General features: G+C 37.0%; 1 protein-coding gene across 1 annotated transcript; it reads right to left on the bottom strand.

Annotated features, from left to right (window-relative positions):
* Window positions 1-270: 270 nt before the first annotated feature.
* gga3a (golgi associated, gamma adaptin ear containing, ARF binding protein 3a) lies at window positions 271-13,981 on the bottom strand. The gene is made up of 17 exons (XM_032563535.1): window positions 13,900-13,981; window positions 11,421-11,505; window positions 11,191-11,266; window positions 11,002-11,100; window positions 9,615-9,738; window positions 9,413-9,516; window positions 8,897-8,977; window positions 8,635-8,772; window positions 8,306-8,387; window positions 8,051-8,176; window positions 7,046-7,258; window positions 6,885-6,958; window positions 6,389-6,798; window positions 4,754-4,953; window positions 1,869-2,038; window positions 1,656-1,766; window positions 271-1,412 (listed from the first exon to the last, which is right to left on the bottom strand). The coding sequence occupies exons 1-17, from the start codon at window positions 13,934-13,936 to the stop codon at window positions 1,302-1,304; spliced, it is 2,241 nt and encodes a 746-aa protein (XP_032419426.1). The 5' UTR covers window positions 13,937-13,981; the 3' UTR covers window positions 271-1,301.
* Between the last annotated feature and the right edge of the window lie 5,746 nt (window positions 13,982-19,727).

Raw genomic sequence — 19,727 nt, 5'->3', positions numbered from 1 at the left:
TGAATGAAAAAGGGTTTATTGACATACAAAACGTCCTTACTTACAAAGTAAATCTAAAATGTGAGACTTCAGATTAGAGCCGTTTAGAGTCGAAAGAGCCGAACTTCCCATCACTACAGTACGGGGAACCACTTTCAGACAGGTGCAGATCTTTTATAAACAGGATTATTTTCCATTTTGGGATTCTCAATTAGAATTTTAATTTAGACAAAGCTCAGTTATAACATCTTCAACAATACTGTAAAAAATCAAGGCAAATCAGACAAAGAGTATAGTACAAATAGATTCATCTCTTTTATTGTTTCCATGCACAGAAAAAGCTTCTCAAAAATATGCAATGACAATTCAACAACCCCAAATAAATACTTTTAAAAGAAATATGTAAAGAAAGTTGTATATACCACCGACAGATTTAATGTTTTTAAATACCCTCTTACTCACAAAAAAACCCTATTTATTTTATTATTTCAGGACATAAATAACAAAAGAGCAAAACATTTCTAATTTGAAGCTCCCACACACGCTGATCTAACTCCTTAGCTGAGTTTCCACATCATTTAACAGCAGCGGCAGAAGAAAATGTACAATATTCATGCTGTTGTATTGATTTTAAACAGTATGATTCTAGCAGCTCCTTATTTTCTGTAAGCAGATCCTCTTCAAGGTTGGTTAAAAACGCATACATGTCAGAACATCTGGTGAAAATAAGGTGCACCGAACCCCATTTCTGTCAGGAGAGAATGCAGACTAACGGCACAGTTTGTTTGGGTTTTTGTCTGGAATGTTAACAGATATGATTCTTCCATTCACAAATTAATCAAATGCGTAATGAGAATACTGAAAAACCATAGAAGTGTAAAACCCCAGAAGTCAAGTCTCTGTTAAAACCTTAAAATAAACCACTGTTTGTCTCTGGACCTTTATTCACCTGCATTAATTACACATAATGCCAGAGTTTAACTGGAAATATCAAAAATGAGAAATTTTTGCCTGTTTTGTTGTTCAGTTCAGTCAGATGACACAAACAGGTTTAAATATTAAAAATAAATTAAAAGAAAAATATTAATTTAATTATAATTAATGACTGACTTCAACACCATTATCCACATTCAGATATCAGGTCACACTGGTTTGTAATCACAGGTCGAACTTTGATGCTGTCTTTACTGGACCATCTTTAACCCGTCATGGTTTATTCAAGTTTTTATTTAACTAAACCTTTTTAATTTGAAGTCTTTTTTAGCTTTGCACCGACACACAAAACTGCAAAAGACGGATCTTAAAATAATGAGAAAATGTAACTATAGAGCCCCCCATCGATCAGCAGGTGGAAAGTCGTTCACCTCCCCCACTTCTGTGAAGGACTGCTCTCCCAGCGTAAACATCAGTTTGTATCTCATCCGAACTTTTTCCTGACACATAAAAACATAAACGGGCTCATGTTGCAGTGTCTGGCAAACATTTGTATTCCTTGAGCGTTTTCCCATCGCGTCACATTACAAGCACAGACTTCGGTGCATTTTTACAGGGATTTTATTTGATAGATAAACACAAAGTAGTGCATTACTTAAAAGTGGAAGGAAATTTCCATAAAATACACTCAAGTTTGTGGTTCTAATGTGAAAAAAAGTTCAAGCAGTGTGTGTGAAATCTACCTTCAGAGGATTGGCAAGCAGCACGACCTGAGAGATGGCAGCAGGAGGAAGAATTGGATTGAAAGGGGCCAGCTCTGCTCCGGAGGGCGGCTGCAGCTTCACCTTCATCGTCTACAGATGTTGTTAGAAGAGAAACCCAGGTGCTCAAATTTGAGAAGTTTCATTAAAATCCGCCCCAAAAAAATGTAGCAACACAAACATATCAGCCGTTACCCGGGGTACAGCAGCCTGGAGAACTATGTTCCTAACAGGCTGTGGGGCGGTGTTGAGCATCGACGCCACCATCACCAGAACATCGGGCCTCCCGAGGGGACAGTCCGAGGCAAAATGGAGCAGGACACGGACTCCATTTTTGTCATACGCCGTCACAGGACAGAGCGTACCTATAAACACCAGACAGACAGATGTCAGTCAAAAACTGAGAATCTCATCTCTTGGAGGACATTTGTCTCCTTCATCTCCCAAAATCTGGAAATCCTCAATTTAGATTAAACATGTCATGCAGCAGCTGATTAATAATAAATGTGTGGAATAAATAAATTGATTTTATGATGTGGTGATTTATTCTCTTTTTTGTTACAGCATGTAGAAAGATGTACCAGACAAATAGCATCCACTCACAAGCAGCTATGGAAGGCAGTGCTGCAAAATTATTCTAAATGCAATAAATGGTCCTTTTTAAAAAAATTAAAAAATACTACTCTGCTTTCAAATCACAATTACAGTAAAATACAGTAAATTAAGGTCTACTTGAGGAAAATAAAACCACATCTTCCTTTATCGTTTTATCAGTTTCCCATTTTCACCACTAGGTGGTAGTAAAATATAATATTTTGATTTTCAAAGAAACGCTCGTTCCAAGAAACACTTTTAATAAACGTACCTTTTACTGTAGAAATCTCTTAATCGACTGGGTATTTTGTTACAGTGAGATGTTCACAGATTACAAAAAATTCAATGGAATCTAAGATGTCAAATTATACAAAAATATGCTGATTAAGGGTAAAAATAATTTTTTTCATGAATAGCTACAGAAGTTTTAACATGATTTAAGTTATACAAGTTACCTGTAGACTAAGACTGCTTCATTATGGAAAATATTATTAAAATCAGGCTTATTTTTGGTCAACATGGTTATTATGTTTGGAAAAATATTTACTGAATACGACACAACAAATTTAATACGGGACAGCCCCCTGACTTGACTTAAGTCAACATGAATCAACATTAGAAATTTGATTCAACAAAAGATAAATAGTAGAGAGAGAATTACTTAATGATATATTTTAGACAAATCCAGCTTTAAGTTTACTTCCTGACTGAGAGGGGATCAGCCAAAGTACTTTTATGATTCATTAGCATTCTCAACGGAGAGGGAGGAGCAGCTCAGCTGCGAGGGCCTTCAGACCAGGGAGAGCCTGCTGCTTGACGAGATGAGCAAGAACAATACGTGCTTTTGCTTAGTTTCCAAAAATTTTAAGTAACACCAGAAAAAAAAATCATATTTTCTAAAGAAAAGAGAAAGTTTTTAGAGTTGTGAAAGATCACTACATGTAACCATTAGGTCCACAAATGAGGGACTTTCAGAGCCAAAATTGTAAATTCAATAAGCTGCACACACATCAGCAGCAAGAACTGAACAACAAAAGCAAAATGAAGGAATAAGTCAGTCAATAAATTTGTCTGATATTTGCAGTATTGCTCGAATCAATCCCAGCGAGCCCCAGAGGGCCGTCAGTCCAGTGCCGACAGCACACTTAATCTGTTTCTTTTTGCTCCAGACATTCAATCAGCTCTGGCCTAATAAGCACTGAGTTCCATCTGGCAGAATTTCACTGATCAAGAAACTCCAAGGTCCTGATCTGTACTGTGTGTGAGAGAGAAATATGTACCAAATGATCCCTCGAGGCATCGTTATGTTTTTAAGATCAGCCTGGGATGATCCATTAGAGGTGGCAGCTAAAGACCCCACCTGAGACACCCAACCACACCTTCCCACCCTCATGCGCTCACTTAGGCCCCCTCCAGCAGAATGCGCTCCCTAGAGCATCTGGAGGGAGATTATTAAAAAAAAAAACCTCCCCAAGAAACATCGATTTGGAGAAGAATTTATGAAACTCCAGTAATAGCAAAGTGTACTTTATAAAGCGGCCCAATGAATACTCACACCAACAACAAAGAAAGAGTAAAAGTAACTCAAAATTCCAGTGAATGGCAAGTTTATCCCCAGCTGAGACTGAATAGTGTTAGAAAAAACAAGAACAAAACATTAAAATTCAAAATCCCAGTTACCACAGTAGCTAAAATATGGTGCTTTTAAAAATCGCCTACGGAGCATATTTTGTCGATCAAGAAGATAAAACCATCAGTTAATTTTAACTGCACTGTCAGAAGTTCTTGTTTCATCAACATCCAACCATGAGAAAGTTCAGCTTTTTTAATAAAATCAATTGACTTTTATTTTTTGGGGGGGCCAATTCCTACAGCCGGACGTAAATTAATTTAATCGATTAATAGAGTGTTTTGTTTTGAAGATTTCATTTTTTGAAAATCTTTTTGATTTTTCCACCAATGAACTGCTTGCATTTCCATTGTTCAAATTGATTTTAGCAATTTGAACAACTGCTAAAATCAATTGCTCAAATTGGTTTGAACATACCGCCTTGTTTGAGAAGCGTGTTTTACAGCTTCTATTTATTTCAGCTATGAATCCAGATTAACTTACGGAATTATGATTGAAATAAAAACCAACTTTTAAGATATATTAATTCGTATTTTAATTTTTAAGGAGAAAAACAAATGAAAAAAAAAATCTATTAAAATTGGGAATCAAATTTTGGACTAAATAAAAGAACATTCTACCAATTTGAAAACACTCAAAGCATTTATTTGTGTCTTTTTAAAAGTTGCCATTCTGGCTGACAGGAAACTATTACTGCGAGACCGTCACATTTCATTATTAGCACAGAGCACATGTGTACTGATCAAATGTTTTAGCTCTTAAAATGCATTTGCGGTTTTCCACAACTGAATCCAAATGTCAGCAACTACTGGCACAAAACCAACAGAAATCATTAGGTTCTTTTCAACAAACTCACTTGGTTTGATGGCCTCCAGAGGAACAAAAACAGCAGCCAGGGAAACCTCGCCTCCTTTGCTTGGACTTGCCTGGCTCATGGGCTGAATGGGAGACAAGGAGCGCAGCAGAGGGCTGTCGTCTGGGTGACTTCGGAGGGCTGGAGGAGTAGACCACCCTTGCATCCCGGTCGTCATCGCTGAAGTCGACGTTCCACTGTGACTGGAAGGAAACAAAAGCAGCGGTCAAATAATCTGGGGGAAAAAAAAAATAAAAAATCAGCATTTTGGAAAAGTTGGGAGTTATCAAGAGGTGTTGCAAATGAGGAAAAAGAGAACTGCTTTCCTTTATAAGCTTTTTCTGTTTAAAAGATATTAATTTCTTTTTCACATTCAAATAAAAATGGAAATAAATGTTGCAGTTAAATTATCTTTTTAACTAGCACACTTAACATCTTAAAAGAAAATATCTTCCTTTTAATGTGCGCCCCATCATCATTTAAATTATTACATTGAGAAATGGAAATGTTACTTATTTCAAACTTTCCTTTCCTATGCAACAGAAAATTCTGAGTAAAGCTGTAAAGATGTAGACTACAATAGTTTCACATCGTGACTTTTGCAACAAAAATTTTTTTTTACCAGCTACAATAACAGCCTTGAAAAATACTCCACAGATACATGCAAAGGTATTCATGAACTTTTCAGCATTTTGTCATGTTACAATCACAAATTCTGTCACTTTATGCAATAGACCAACACAAGTAAGCAAGAAAAAATAATAATTTGATAACTGGTGTGCAATATTTGCTGCCCTAGACTTTTTTTTTTTTACCAGTATCAGAGTAAAGGGGGATGAATACAAATGCTTTACAAATCGTTCAAATTTTTTTGTGTTAAACATTTTACAAAACACGAATCCTTTTGCTTCTATTTTAAAATTATGCCTTACTTTATGTTGGTCTGCCAGATAAAGTCCCACGTAAAACACCATGAGGTTGTGACTGTAGTCAAATGTACATGCAATGGCCACCAGAGGAAATGGGCTTTTATTTTTCCACAGAAAAAAAATTCAGGTGCAACGGCAGCATCAGATACATATAGGTTCACAACGTGAGAAAATATACTAAAAAAAACGAGATTAACATCAACAATAATAGTAATAATATACTGTATATGATTATACCATAAAAAATACTGTGCAGTTATTGGAATATAAATATTGTACTCAATCCAAGGGATGTGAAAAACAAAACAGACTACAATATATCAGCACATCAGTGCAGAAAAAGATGTACAATAATATCAGAAATGTTATTAAAACTGAGAACATGCAATGGCCACCAGATGAATTTGCACATCCTTGCTGTACAAATGCCAGCAAGGATGCAAACCTTTGTTGATTTTATTGGGAGCAGTGATGGTTATAGAGTCTAATAGCTGCGGGCAAGAAGAATCTATCAGACTGTTACTAAAAAAGCTCTTTAATGTTGTATTTCTCCTGCTAACTCCCTACTATCTTATCTCTCCAACACATGTCTTCTATGTCTTAATCCTAGCAGAACTGAAAGACAGGTGAGCACCGTTTCCAGAGCTGAAACAAGGACAGAGCTCGCACATCATTTAAAAGTGTGACATTTGAATTGAATGGTACTCACTTATCACTCCCGCCCAGATCCAGCATGGCGAGGTCTTGTAAATTGTGACTCAGAGAGGATACAGCGGGCTGGAAGACCCCAGGTAAGGAGACATGCTGACGGCCGGTAGAGAAGGCTGGTGCGGTCACGCTGTGTGAAGGTGAAGGACCTGCCGGCGCCGAGGCGGTCAGCGCCGAGCCAAGTGGCGGTGGGAATATGACCGACGCTGGCAAATCTGAAGCCGTAGCAGCTGGAGGCGTGAAAAAGGCAGGGGCGGGGAAGTTGGAGGCAGAGGAAGTTGTAGTTGTTCTGGTTGAAGTCACTGGCGCTAGTGTTGTAGAGAGGGCTTGTTGAAACAGCGAAGGTGCTGAAAGTGCATCAAAGGCAGGCGGCAAACTGGAGTCGAAAAGAGCCAAATCTTGACCGGAGTCCTGGAATACATTTAATTATAATCAGAGCTACTTTCATGAAGGTAGACAGTAAAATGCTCCAGTTGTTATAGTCTTAAATTAAATACCTGTGAAGGTGGTAAATGATTGCTCTGATTTGAGGTGCTTGATTCATTGACTACAGGCCCAGGATCATTAAGGCCTGTGAATTTACACAAATTTCATTTTTCAGACAAAAGAGATCATCAAGCAAATACTTAAAAAGAAGATTTAGACTGAAGATTTGTACCTAGAGATAGCAGCTCCTCGTCCAGCAGGGACAGGGCAGCAGAGGGTGCAGCTGCAGACTTGGACTGAAGCTCGGTGGTCGTCGATCCGCAAAGCAAGTCGCCCGAAAAAACCAGAGAAGATGCTTGAGGTTCGTGTTTGGGCTGAGAAGGACTCTTGGTGTCAAGACCCACCAGGTCAATAAGGATCTCTGACTTGTTTGTGCCTGCAGAGCCTAAGAAATAATAAATAAATAAATAAAATATATCAAGATTTGAAGAAGAAAGGCATTTGTTCAAATCAAATCTTGTTCCCATTAACTTTAAAGAGTAATGTTTGCTCTCTATGTTTAAGTAGAGCAGACATTACACACATAAAAAGCAGGTTTTTATGTCGTAGAGTAAAGCAGAGTAGTGCTAAAAGCAAATAAAGAGAGTTTCAGAGGATTTTAAGTAGTGGTGTCTGAGAAAGAGGGCTAAATGCAGAGTTCCTTGATGTTTTCCTTTTAAAATTACATCCATCTCCTGACTCAGTCCTTTTCAGACCAATTGTTATTCATCTGTGGTAGATATTCCCACTGGGGTCAGGTTAAATAAAAAAAGAAACAGTGAGAAAGAGAAAAAGAAGTAAAAAAAAAAAGTTTATTTTTCTATTCAATGCTGTGCAAACTGGCAAAGCAACAAAACAAAACTAAAAATACACATTTTGAATACAAGAGCCAAAATAAAAAAGCTGAATTTAATATACAGAGTTCACAGTTTGTACTTTGTATGTTTCAGAATGTTTCTGGACAACAAGTCTGCTTTTGACATCATGAAGTGACTGACCTTGCCTGCAGAAGTTTTCTGGCATTTTATCAACTTGTAAACTTGCTGTTTTTTGTTAATGTGGCACAACAAAGTGAAGACAAATCTAACACACGCAGCACCAAATCAGAGTGAGTTATTAGTTATTTGATCGGTGCATCAGCAGTATTTAGAGTTTTCAAATCTGTTAGTTCCCATCTACTCCTCTATGCAAACTTTACCTTGTGTGGCTGGAGTCTGAGTCCCTTGTGCAAAGTCAGAGTCTCCGCTGATGGACTGCCCTTCAACTATCTTCTTATAGGAATTAATTGCACTGGAGAGGTCATCATTGGCCTGCAAGATCTCTCCTGGTGTGTTTTTTTGAAAAGATTATAGCAACAGTCAGGATGATACAAAGCAAAACTCTGGGTTCAATGTATTTCTGATAAGTTTAAAAAAAGAACAGATCAAAAACAAGAGAATGAAACCAGCTTTACCCAAGCTGCTGTCATCATCCTCAGTCTCAGTAGCCAGTTTAAATACTGTTTGTCTGAGCTTGTCACAGTCATTGTATAATTCCTGAAAATAATGAGACATAAAAGTATAGATTCTTATCACTAAAGGGAAATTTTAAAACATAGAAAAGCAACACTTTTCCTCTCTTCAGTAAATCTTTATTTTATATACGTAAAATAAAAGAAACTTCTTCGATATATAGATTTAACTCTGATGTTGTTCAGCATAATGAACGTTACAACAGAGCTTCCAGAAAGGTTAATAACGAAAAAGAAAGAACTTCAAAGAACTCTCGTCACAAAACACAGACCTTTATAAGCTCCTTATCTTCCTCAGTGGAGTCTTCTGGGCTGAAGTGAGCGAGCATTTCACTAAGGAGTTTCACACTGTTGCTGACAGCCTCCAGCGTGCTTTTTTGCTTTGTGGCTCGCTGTGATCGCACCTCGTCCTGTGACACACAAATGGGTTGCACTTCTATAAACTGCAATTAATCTTAAAATTACACCTTTGACTCAAACAGTCAAATGTGTGAGGATGAAAGCAGCTCAGATTAAATCTGTGATAAAACCCACCTCCTTCACCATGTTCTTGATGAGCCGATTCGCCTCTTGAAGATCTTCGGGCTTTTTGCTTTTCAGAAGTTCTGCTAATCTCTGCAGAGGAATTAGAAAAAGCTTTCATCAGCCAGACTCTCTTCCCACAGACGCAGCAGGCAAAGATTATCATCTCCCACAAACAACAAAAAAAACCCACTGAAAGTACTAGCAAGTGTATCCGTGGACCAACTGCTGTCAGCACAATCTAAACACAGTTTGTTTACATCGAGGATAAACCTAAATCCTGTTCGTGGACAAACTGCACAATATTTTTAAGTTATATTCTTGTACAGTACATTACTATTTATCTTGTTTTTTTGTTTTTTTTATCAATTTTTAACACCTTTTTATTTTTGTATCTCAATGCTGCTGAATGCTCCTGAATTTCAATAAAGGAAACTCCTATTCTACTTAAATTGGGCATTCTTCGGTCTGAGGCTATAGCAGAGAATCTTGGGTATTCACAAAAAATACATAATGTGTTAAACTGACCTTGCTCTTTTTCTCATCGTCAAATACAGGATTCTTGGGACGTGGAGAAGGTGAGGGGATTAATGTGGCATTCAGGGAGACTTCAGGGTCAACTACAACAATACCTAAAAGAAAAATTTTAAAAAGCTCACGCAATTAAAAAAAGATTTCAAACTCGTACCTGTTGCGGTATTTGTTTATTGGAGCCACAGCGATACGTTACCCTGGGATTTCAGCATCTGATAGGCCTCACAGATCTTCGCTTCATCAGGAAGAGACACAGTCCAAGTATACAGCATTTCTATGACCTTCGTCTTTACTTTATCTGAAACTCTGTCTCCTAGGTACTGGAAACCAAAGGCTATTATTAGTTCAGCTTAGAATTATTTAATTCTAAGTAATTATCTGCAAACATTAATGCAGGTAATATCATCATGACCAAGGCTGCACAACATCAGGAATAAGCACAGTTCCAAAACTGTTAAAGTTGTTCATGTGGTATTTGTTGGGGCATGTGGCAGGAATGATGATGCAGTGCAGGATTGTGGGGTGTTTAACTCAAGCAGAGAGTGAAATTTCAGAAATGTGGTCTGTTTTTCAAGATGCCAAAAGAGCATATCAATACATATTGGTTATTGGCCTTTACTGCATTAGCAGATGTCGATATCAGCACCAATTTTTATATTGACACATCCGTGATCTTTGAGGATCTTGATCACCAACATCTATGCCAACATCCCCACAGCAGGCAAATGAGACCCAAATCCATTTTTTTGCATATATGCGACCAACACACAGTACCTTTTTCATGGCAGTGTGATCGGCCCGATTCTGATCATTTCATTCCCCCAAAAATCTGATTTGTGCCACTTCCATACACAGTACCAAATCAGATACATATCCGATTGTTTTCAAAGCGGCTGTAGTTCGAACAGTCATGTTGCATTTCATCTGACTTTGACATCATTGAAATGAGACATGCGTCATAATAATTCTGCACCAGAAGAAGCAAGACGAAGGAAATCTGGACATAAACAACAGCTGAAAATTATAAGTTCTAGTTCCGACAACACGTCCAAACAGATTTCTCTATAGAAGTTGCAGTCAATGCCCTTACAAAAGGTTGTTGCTATGTGTTGTACCTTTTTTTCATATCTTCCTTCTTATGATCTTGTGACAATCCTGTCGGCTCCCATTGCTCAACAACTTTAAAATCTATCAATCTACCAGTGGCATCCGTTACTACTTCCATAAACAGAGAGCTGCTGTGGGATGGCAATGCCTTGGGGTCGTAAACCTCTCAGACAGATGTCAAAAATCAGATTTCAGCAAAAGATCAGAAATGAGCATCAAGACCTGCTATATAAACATAGCCATTGTCAGGTGTAGGCATCGAAGACAGCAGTTCATACAAACTGCCAAACACAATATTAGCATGCAGAATTTTAATTCTTGGCACCTGAAATTTAAAGGCCAACCAAATATTACATCAAAGGAGTTCTTTGCTGTTGCAATACTGCACATATTGAGGTGACGACAACTGCAACTCGATATATTGTGCAGCCCTGATCATCACGATTTCTGAGGACATGAGTGTTAATGTTACTTACTTTGGGTGAGACCACCTTTATCAACTCGTTTAAAAACTTAAATTTTCCAACTTCATTATGAAATCGTTGTCCACAGTTTTTCATACATGCTTCAAGAACCTATGAAAGAATCCCAGCACCATTAGCTTCATGCTGTAGGATATAACAAAAAGGGAGATAAAACAAACAAACACACTGTAGATAACCCACCGTTAGTGCTTGCATTGCCTCCCACTCCTGAGGGGACTGAATCTTGTGTGCCAGCAGTCTGACAGATATCTGAGGACTGAAAAATATCAAATAAAGTAAGAAGGCAAAAGAAATTTTCAATACCAGAGCTCACAAGACAGCATGTATGCTTACAAAGGAGAGGTCACATAAAATCTGATTCAATGGATATCACTGAATCCAAAGAGCTAAATGAATAAATGTGACAATACCCTTCGAGCTCCTTATTAATTTGATCACAGAAACCCATTATGTACTCCCAGTCTTCCTGTCTGTTGGAGGGATTGGTGGCTTTATCTGAAAAAGAGAAAATACAACTCAAAGGCTGAAACGAATTTCACCCTTGTCCCTTATTTTTAGCCCATAATCATATGTTTCTAAGGTTTGGTGTCTCAATTGTTTCTATGGGGTTGGGACTAAGGGAAGTGGCCTTACAGCCCTAAAAGCTGATTTCTCATGGGTGCATTTGGGGTATAAACTGGTCAATATTCTCCAAATTATCATATTTTAATGACACAAGAATAACCACAATGATATCCGTACGTAATTTTATAGTAATATAACAATATAGTCTGAATTTCCTTGATATGTCATGCTTTGTATCAGAGCAGATTGTTGACAAAAATCACAAGGACAAAACATTTCTCTGTTACACTGTCAGAATGTGTAGACTGACTCAAGCTAATGATCTTGTTTTGTTTTTTAGCTCTGTTCACAAAGTTGGGGGGAAAATTGCAATGGCTACTAGATGTAATCTGATTCATTAAAGTACAAAGCATTTCAAAACCACATATCCTTACATATGCCTGCAGACTAACAGTCACTATACCTTATGTATTAAGATTTGTAAACTTGGAATCTTATTATGTAGTACTGCAATATCTTTTACCATGGATATGCTGATGACTCACAACTTTATGTTTCTGTGTCAACACATGACAGCAGTCACTAAGTGTGTCCATAATGAGTGGATGGGTTCAGAAATTCCACCAGCTTAATGCAGAAGAGAGAGAAGCTATTGTTTTTGGTCACAGGACTTAACTGGATTCGATGAAGCCAAAAACCATGGAGCATGCATAAATGCAGTGGCCTAGTTATGGACTGAAATCTGAATTTGAAAACGCTACAACAACAAAAAAGTCAAACTACATCCGCTGACTGTCTTAGAAGTATCATCAATGAGGCAAATGTTTGCATTCTAAATTTCAGAGCTGCTTGTCAGGTACTAAATACCTGGACCCCTCAGGTTCATAGACGTGGTACATCAACAGTTCCAAAGACCAGAAGTAAACAGGAGGAGCAGAATTGAGTTTCCACATTCCTCAGATCTGAAAACCTGAGATGTGTATAAACGACTGTCTCCTTTAAATCAGAACTGAAAACAATAACTATTGTTTATTGCAGCTTTTCCATAAAAATACAGTTTTGGGGTTATTTTATAATGACGCCTGAGCCTTTGGTATGAAAAAAATAATTGTCCCATTATCAATTTCTCTTGTTTTTACTTTTCTGTCATATCAAAATATTTTAGACCAAACAAATTCTAATATCAGAGAAAAATAACTAAACTAAACACAAAATAGAGGTTTTCATATGGTGATTTAATTTATCAGGCAAAAAAGGTATTTGCTTTCCTTGTTAAATCTCTACACCGTTAATAAATGAAATTTTTATTCAAAATATATTTGTTTAAATACTCAAGTTATCTTTGTTTGATATTATACTTCATATGCCAATCTGAAACATGTAAGTGAGAAACATATAAATAAAAACAGAAGAAATCCAGAAACAAGCTATGCACTTTAGTACAGCATTGTTTTTGTTTTTAATGAGCTTCTCAAAATATATTAATATGCTTTCAGTGTGTTTCTCATCTTTAGTAAAATTGTACAACCTCTGTTCTTCTTTGAAGGACTGAATAAGCATAAAAATAAAGTTGCCTCATTTACAGTTTGATATTTGGAAAAATCTATAAACCACAAATATTTTTGTTCATATCTTGGCAATGCACTCTGAAAATATATCCAAATTCATTTTAAATATATTTCAATGTGTCAATGGGGTAGACATATAAGCATGCCCTTCCATAAGCAACATATAAAACACTAAATGTCAACATTATACAGGTGTATGTAGGTGGGTAGGACTCGACCAAAACAACCATACAGATGAACTCTCCCATATTTACACTTAACTGGTAGCAATTATGTCATAACTTTGTCATATCGTGACTAAAAGCAGACATAAAGCTACAACTTACAGTATTTACAGAACACTCAGTGACCCTGTACCTTAAATAATAATCCTGCTTTTTGGTACAATATCAGGAGCTGTTAGAACTTTCTCTGGTTAAGATCGACGATATTTAACATTTTTTTAAAAAGTCAAATGTCAGACTGTGTCGTTCTAGGATAACACACTCATCACATTTTGCAGCAACATCAATTTAATGCCGAATTAATATGCAAAGGCAGGCAACAGACGAGAATTTAGCTTGTGACACTTATCATCTGCTGTTAGCTGGGTTAGCATCTGATGACAACACAGAGCAGTTAGCGTGCTAATATTCAGCTACGGTCATGTCACGGGAATAGAACAAATCATTCGGATAGATGAGGAAATAGAGCACATACATGCACATCAGTAGCATTAATATCAGGCTTGAGAAAAAATTACGAACTATGTACTCACTAAGCCAAGACTCCAATGACTCTCCATCATCCGCCATATTTGTTCTCTCGAAGAGAAACAACGCGTGACTCCTGCTGCCTTCGCGTGCCTACAAAAGAAATGGACTTTGGAGTTACTCTTGATATGCAGATCATTGTCATCGTAATCATGTCTGTGATTGTCATGTATTCTTTGCGCGGATGAACTCTGAATTTGCTGTCGAATTATACACACTTTAACTGATTTCATTTTACACACTTGAGGAGCTGTTGTACTTTTGTATTGTGAAGGTTTCATGTCATGTACGAAACACTGACAGCGAAGGGTTATTTGAAGCTGTCATTTCTAAATCCAATGAAATATTGTAAATGATCAATATATTAGAATCTGTGTTTCTTTTTTTATATATAGACAGATGTAATGTTAGTCCCTCACTAAAAACATACTGGAGTGTTGCTTTGATTTTTTTATGCATGTTTGAGAATTCTTAATCTGCCTTGGCAGGTCATTCGGGGTTGCCTAAACGCTTGCTCTCACACTTACTAAGAACATAGTTGTATTTTCACAAAACTCATCGTTGGAGCTGCAGTCTCCAGCTGAGATTCCGTCCAATAGAGCATCTCTCTCCCGAGTCTCTCCCACTCAACTCGTCCAGAGCAGCAATTATTCAACACCTTGTGAAACTGCAAGTCTGCTGAGCTTATCATACTAACTACTTCACAGTCCAGGATTCCCAAGAATGGTTGTGATGAAGGCAGAGTCAGAAAAAGTAAGAACTTCTTAAAGAGACAGACACTCAATTTCAGGGCTATAAATGTAGTAACCTTTATATCCCTGGCTCAAGTTTTCCAAAATTTGAGCCCATTTTGGAAAATTGTCTCAAAATGGACCAATAGTCAAATTCTATTTAAGTCGTATTTGACATAGACAATATTTTATACTTATATTCTTAAACTTTAATTATCAGTTGACTTCTGTTGTTACTTGAACTACACCAAAGGTGTTCTCATGTATAACAATTGTTGTCATATAGCAATGTCTTGAATTGTTATACATGACATTTATAACAATACCATGTGCTATAAATGATATTGATTTGTGGCCTGTCCTTGTTGTAGCCAGCCTGCTGGAAAAGGGTGATTTTAAAAACAAAGTTTTGCAAACTTTGTGTTCTTCACTTGTTTCATATTTCACTGCAGAAATAGCAGAGAGAATCATTCAGAAAGAAACTTAATCTCTTTCAGATCCAAACAGTGTTATTCAACAACATCAGAAGCCAAAATCAAAACATAAAAAAACTATCTCAAAAAGAAAATACAAAAGAAACATACATATATATATATCCCAGAATTCAAGGACAGTGTGCTCCGTTCTCACCATGACTGTAAAAACAAAGCTGACTTTCTGATAAATAATTTCTTTTAACAATTAAACTATCAATTACCTCAGAAAATCCTTGAAACTAAAACAACATTTAATTAACAGGTTGGCTTTGACACCAGGAGTCACTGCATTCAGTGGGTCTGCTCATCTTCCTATCATGCAAACCTGTCTCTGTCAAAGAGACATAATTTCATAAATTACATCAGACCATCTGCCAGTATGAAGAAACTTAATCTTAAAACTACAACAATCTCTCCGTGTAATAAAGGTTTATTATGTCATTAAATTTTGACAAGATAAATATGCTGCAGAAAGTTAAAATAGCAGCTTTTCCCGGCTTGGTGTGAAAGATATTCAGCGAATGAATTTCGTATTTTCATTTAATGAAGTCTAACTCACATCCTTACATTGGCTCCCTGTAGTTCTCACAGATTTCATCACATAAGCCTGTTACATTTCCATTATAAAGTCGAGAACACTTATTATTCCGTTCCTTGCAGTCTGATAAGTGATGCTGTATTTAATCATGAATCCATCCATCCATTCATCTATCCAATCAATCCATCCATCATCTATGTCCGCTGATCCTTGGTGGGTTTTTACTGCTACCCTCCCTGTGATATATACAATCAAACATGTCATTTTTAACCAAGGTTTTAGCTGCTTTAACATCTATGACTTGCAGTTTCTTTCCCCAAAGCCGTTTTTTAAGCTGTGATCAATTTAAAATGATTCCCAACACCAGTGCAAAGCCTTGACCCATGTGGACTCATTTTGGCTGATGATCAAATATCCATTTTGTTATAACCCCACAGGGGGTCTGCAACAGAGGCTCTGGCAGCGGCACACTGGAACCATTTAACTGGGCTGTCTGATCATTTTCATGAGGAAAATCAAGTGGACTCATATTAAATCAGTCACTGCTACTTTGTGTAACTACAGCTACTTTGTGTTGCTTCTCCTTTCCTTCACTGCATCACACCATGACTGGAAAGATGTGCAAGTACTGAGATTGTGAATTCAAGTCCCATAATTCCTATTGTGGCATTGTGAAGTAACTTCTGTGTATATTGTCTGTGCTGCTTGTTGGAGCATTGCATAAGATGTGAGCTCAGTCATGTTGATTGTACTGTGATTGATTGTGCTGTCAACCTGAAAAACTGCCTTTTGTGCAGTCCAAAAACTCAGATTTTGGCGACTGAGTCAGAAGGTTTATTTACTTTCTTCTTGTTGGTTTTTTTTACTACATTGTCTCAGAATTATTTGTACATTAACTTTTTCACTGACTGTCATGTTACAACCAGAAATGTTTGTGTTTTACTGGAATTTTACAAACTAGACAAACGCAACAGCACTTAAATATGAAGCAAAAGTAAATTGATACATTGTTTATTTGGTTTAGCTGTTTAGCTGAAAGTCAACCAAGTAAATGCATTCCTACAGAGGCAGGGAGATAGATGGTTTGAAAGTAAAGTGAAAGACAGTTACTGTATGTTTGCAACAAAAAACATCAAGCAGGCTGTTTCTTTTACCACCTCGGGGACCCTCTGATAAAAAGAAGAAAAATATCAATCATTCCTCTCAACAAAGTTGGCTCAGACCATCTAAAATGCTAACAGTCAGAGTTTGATTTAACCTACAGAGAATGAAGCATCCTCATCCTTTATACAGAAAATACTTTTTTGTACTAGAGTGGCAAAAAAAGGCACGATAGTTTCCATTGAATGCTTGAGTAGCTGAACCATTTATAAGAAAACCCCAAGATCACGAAAGATCAAAAGAGCCGTATCTTGTAAGCATTTAGGTAGAATCGTGTATGGTTTCTTCAAACTGAAATCCCCAGCGATGTGCATTCTACAGTCAACATTTGACTTACAGGTTCCTTTCTACCATGAGTGGATCAAAAATAACATGTCTGGAAAAAGGAACACCTGAACTCTCTGTTGGCTTCAGACACATTTCAGTAAAAGTCACACATTATAAATAAAATAATGCTATTGAGCCACAGGGTTTTAGTCAAGTGGGAAATTGATTGCATTGTTAGACTCAACTGTTCTAAATTGCAGACACATAATCATTCACAGGGGACAATAGAAGTAGATCAGACAGACTGCGGATACGTGGCTGATGTAACAAAATAACCTGTCTACCCACAAATTGTGTGACTGGTTTGGTAAAAATCCAAACCAGCTCAACACTGTATCTTGTGAAAACCCTGTACTAGTTACTTAATATGCAATGGCTAAAACAATCAGTAACGGACAATAACTCTAACAAATGTCTTTATCTAAAATCTCCATTCCTGAAAGCTGATTTTCACACTTATTTATAATTTAGGGGTTAGAGGGTATTAAACCATAATCTCAGTTGGGACAGTAAATGGCTCTAAAAGGCAATAAGAATTATAATTCTGTCCCACTGGGGCACAGGCGTCTTAGGATCTTAGAAGTCCTCTATTAAATGTCCTTTGACCATCAATGGCCGATGTACCACAGAACAGACAGTTTATAAAGTCCAACTCTGCAATTTGAACTTCTAAAAGGAAGGTGCAGCTGAAAGCAATTTAATACAACCCTCTGCTGGATAGTCACAGCAGCAGTCTTCAAGGGTTAGAATCATGTAGAAAAACCAACCCAAGTCTAAAAAATAGCTTTTAAAAAGTCATTTAAAATAAAAGATTATATTTATATTTATAAAAGATTATAATTATGCTTTGTGACTGGAACTATTTTAAAGCAGTATGTGGTGCTTGGGAAATGGATGGATTTAAGGGTTTTACTGATGCATTGAATAATAGGCAGGCTTCTTATTTCAGCCCTGGAACAAATTTACATTTGAAGATCAAAAAAGCGTTTTTTCTAGCCACATTAAATATTACTTTCAATTACATTTCTAGAAAGGCTTTTATATCCTTGGAAATGTTTATGTTTTTACCCCTCCACGGGGTCTTTTGTGGGCTCTAGTGTCCCTTATATGAAAGTAGGCTGACAGGAAAGGGGGAAGAAGATGGGGGGAAGACATGCGGCAAATATCATCGGGTCCAGGAGTCGAACCCGCGACGAGGACTCAAGGCCTCCAAACATGGGTCATGCTATCCCCTACGCCACCACGGCACGCTCTCGGAAATGTTTTGATGTGAAGAACTCAAATGAAAAAATGTGACGGTTCTTTTAAAAGTTTGTCCTTCAGCTTTATCGAAGGTTAAACAGTGAAAAAAAGCAACAAGAGCTTGTTTCTGGTTTTTGAAGCAAGGTTGCTTTATTTGAGAAATATTAGAGTAGATTTGTTACGCAAAGAATTAGGCTGGGTATAAATCATCAAAAAAACACCCACACGAATAAAAAATGCAACATGGCACAATGTTGCAAGGTGTTAACATCTGTAACAAACATTTAAATAATTCACTTTCTTATCTTTTATTTTTTCAAAAAGAGGCAAATAAATTCCTTGCATCTCTACTTTTTCCACTATTGTATATCGTTTCAGTGCTGAATTGAGCGATATAAACATTTACTGAATCATGTCCTAGATCTAGTGACTGCATGACACCACTAGCCCATTATTCAAATTTGTCCACTTGAATGATTGATGGGAAAGATCCATGTGAAAACATTAAAGTGTATGTCCTTGAAAGAGCCACATGATTTCCAGTAAACTTCTGATCTGCTTGAAGACAGGCTTTGGAGATTTGTTGAATGTGTCTTTTCAACAACGACACATTCTAGTCTGAGATGACTAGGATTCCAGTCATCTCAGACTGATTAAATACTGTGATTAAAGAAAATGTTAACTTCATGTTAATTTTCATGTTACCTTTTCCCTTTATGGACTTGGACACTTCTCTAAGATTTGACACAACAGTAAGGAAAATTGAGTGGGTTGATTTTTCCTTTCTGTGTGCAACAATGTTTTTTGGCAGTAAGTCTTATAATACAGGAAAGGCTGTTTTTTTTGGTATAGTAATAGTGCAACTTTAACAAGAAGCAAGAAGACATTTCCTTTACACTGTCACACCAGAGGGACTGTAGGCAGTCTTTCGTAGATTTGAGGTCAAGGTTTAAGGACAATGCAGACAAAAGCTCCCTAGACAATCTGAATCTAACTACCCAGTTTCTGGTGTCATGGGGTCAGAATCTGTATCTCAACCATTTGAACCTGAATTTAGTCCATATTCAACCCCATAGAGCAGGGTTTATCAGCCGCTTTCACATCATAGTTCCACAATAAAGATGTGCCCTAATGAAGACCTTTCAAAAACTACATATACATTTCTTTGTGCTTGTCCACACAAAGCTGCATTAACATGCAACAAAATTTGTAACAGAGTGTCAACAAGTTCAAGGGGAATGAATCCTGTTCAACAGGGTTGTATCAAAAAATTTAAAAAAATTTAAAAAAATCACATGTAGCTGGAGTGTGCTGCACTTTCTCTAAAAATAGTGCAAAGTTCTCCAGGAATCAGAACC

Source organism: Xiphophorus hellerii, chromosome 5 (genome assembly GCF_003331165.1).
Source record: "Xiphophorus hellerii strain 12219 chromosome 5, Xiphophorus_hellerii-4.1, whole genome shotgun sequence".
Taxonomy (NCBI): Eukaryota; Metazoa; Chordata; class Actinopteri; order Cyprinodontiformes; family Poeciliidae; genus Xiphophorus; species Xiphophorus hellerii.
The sequence above is the reverse complement of the archived record's forward strand: the minus strand, read 5'-3'. Positions and strand labels throughout refer to the sequence as shown.

Excerpts from the sequence above, each read along its gene's own strand:
- gga3a (XM_032563535.1), bottom strand. The coding sequence starts at position 13,936 with ATGGCGGATGATGGAGAGTCATTGGAGTCTTGGCTTA. Across the intron at positions 8,773-8,896 it reads TCAAGAACATGGTGAAGGAG|GACGAGGTGCGATCACAGCG; the intron begins GTGGGTTTTATC and ends TGTGTGTCACAG. Across the intron at positions 8,388-8,634 it reads AAGATAAGGAGCTTATAAAG|GAATTATACAATGACTGTGA; the intron begins GTCTGTGTTTTG and ends CATTATTTTCAG.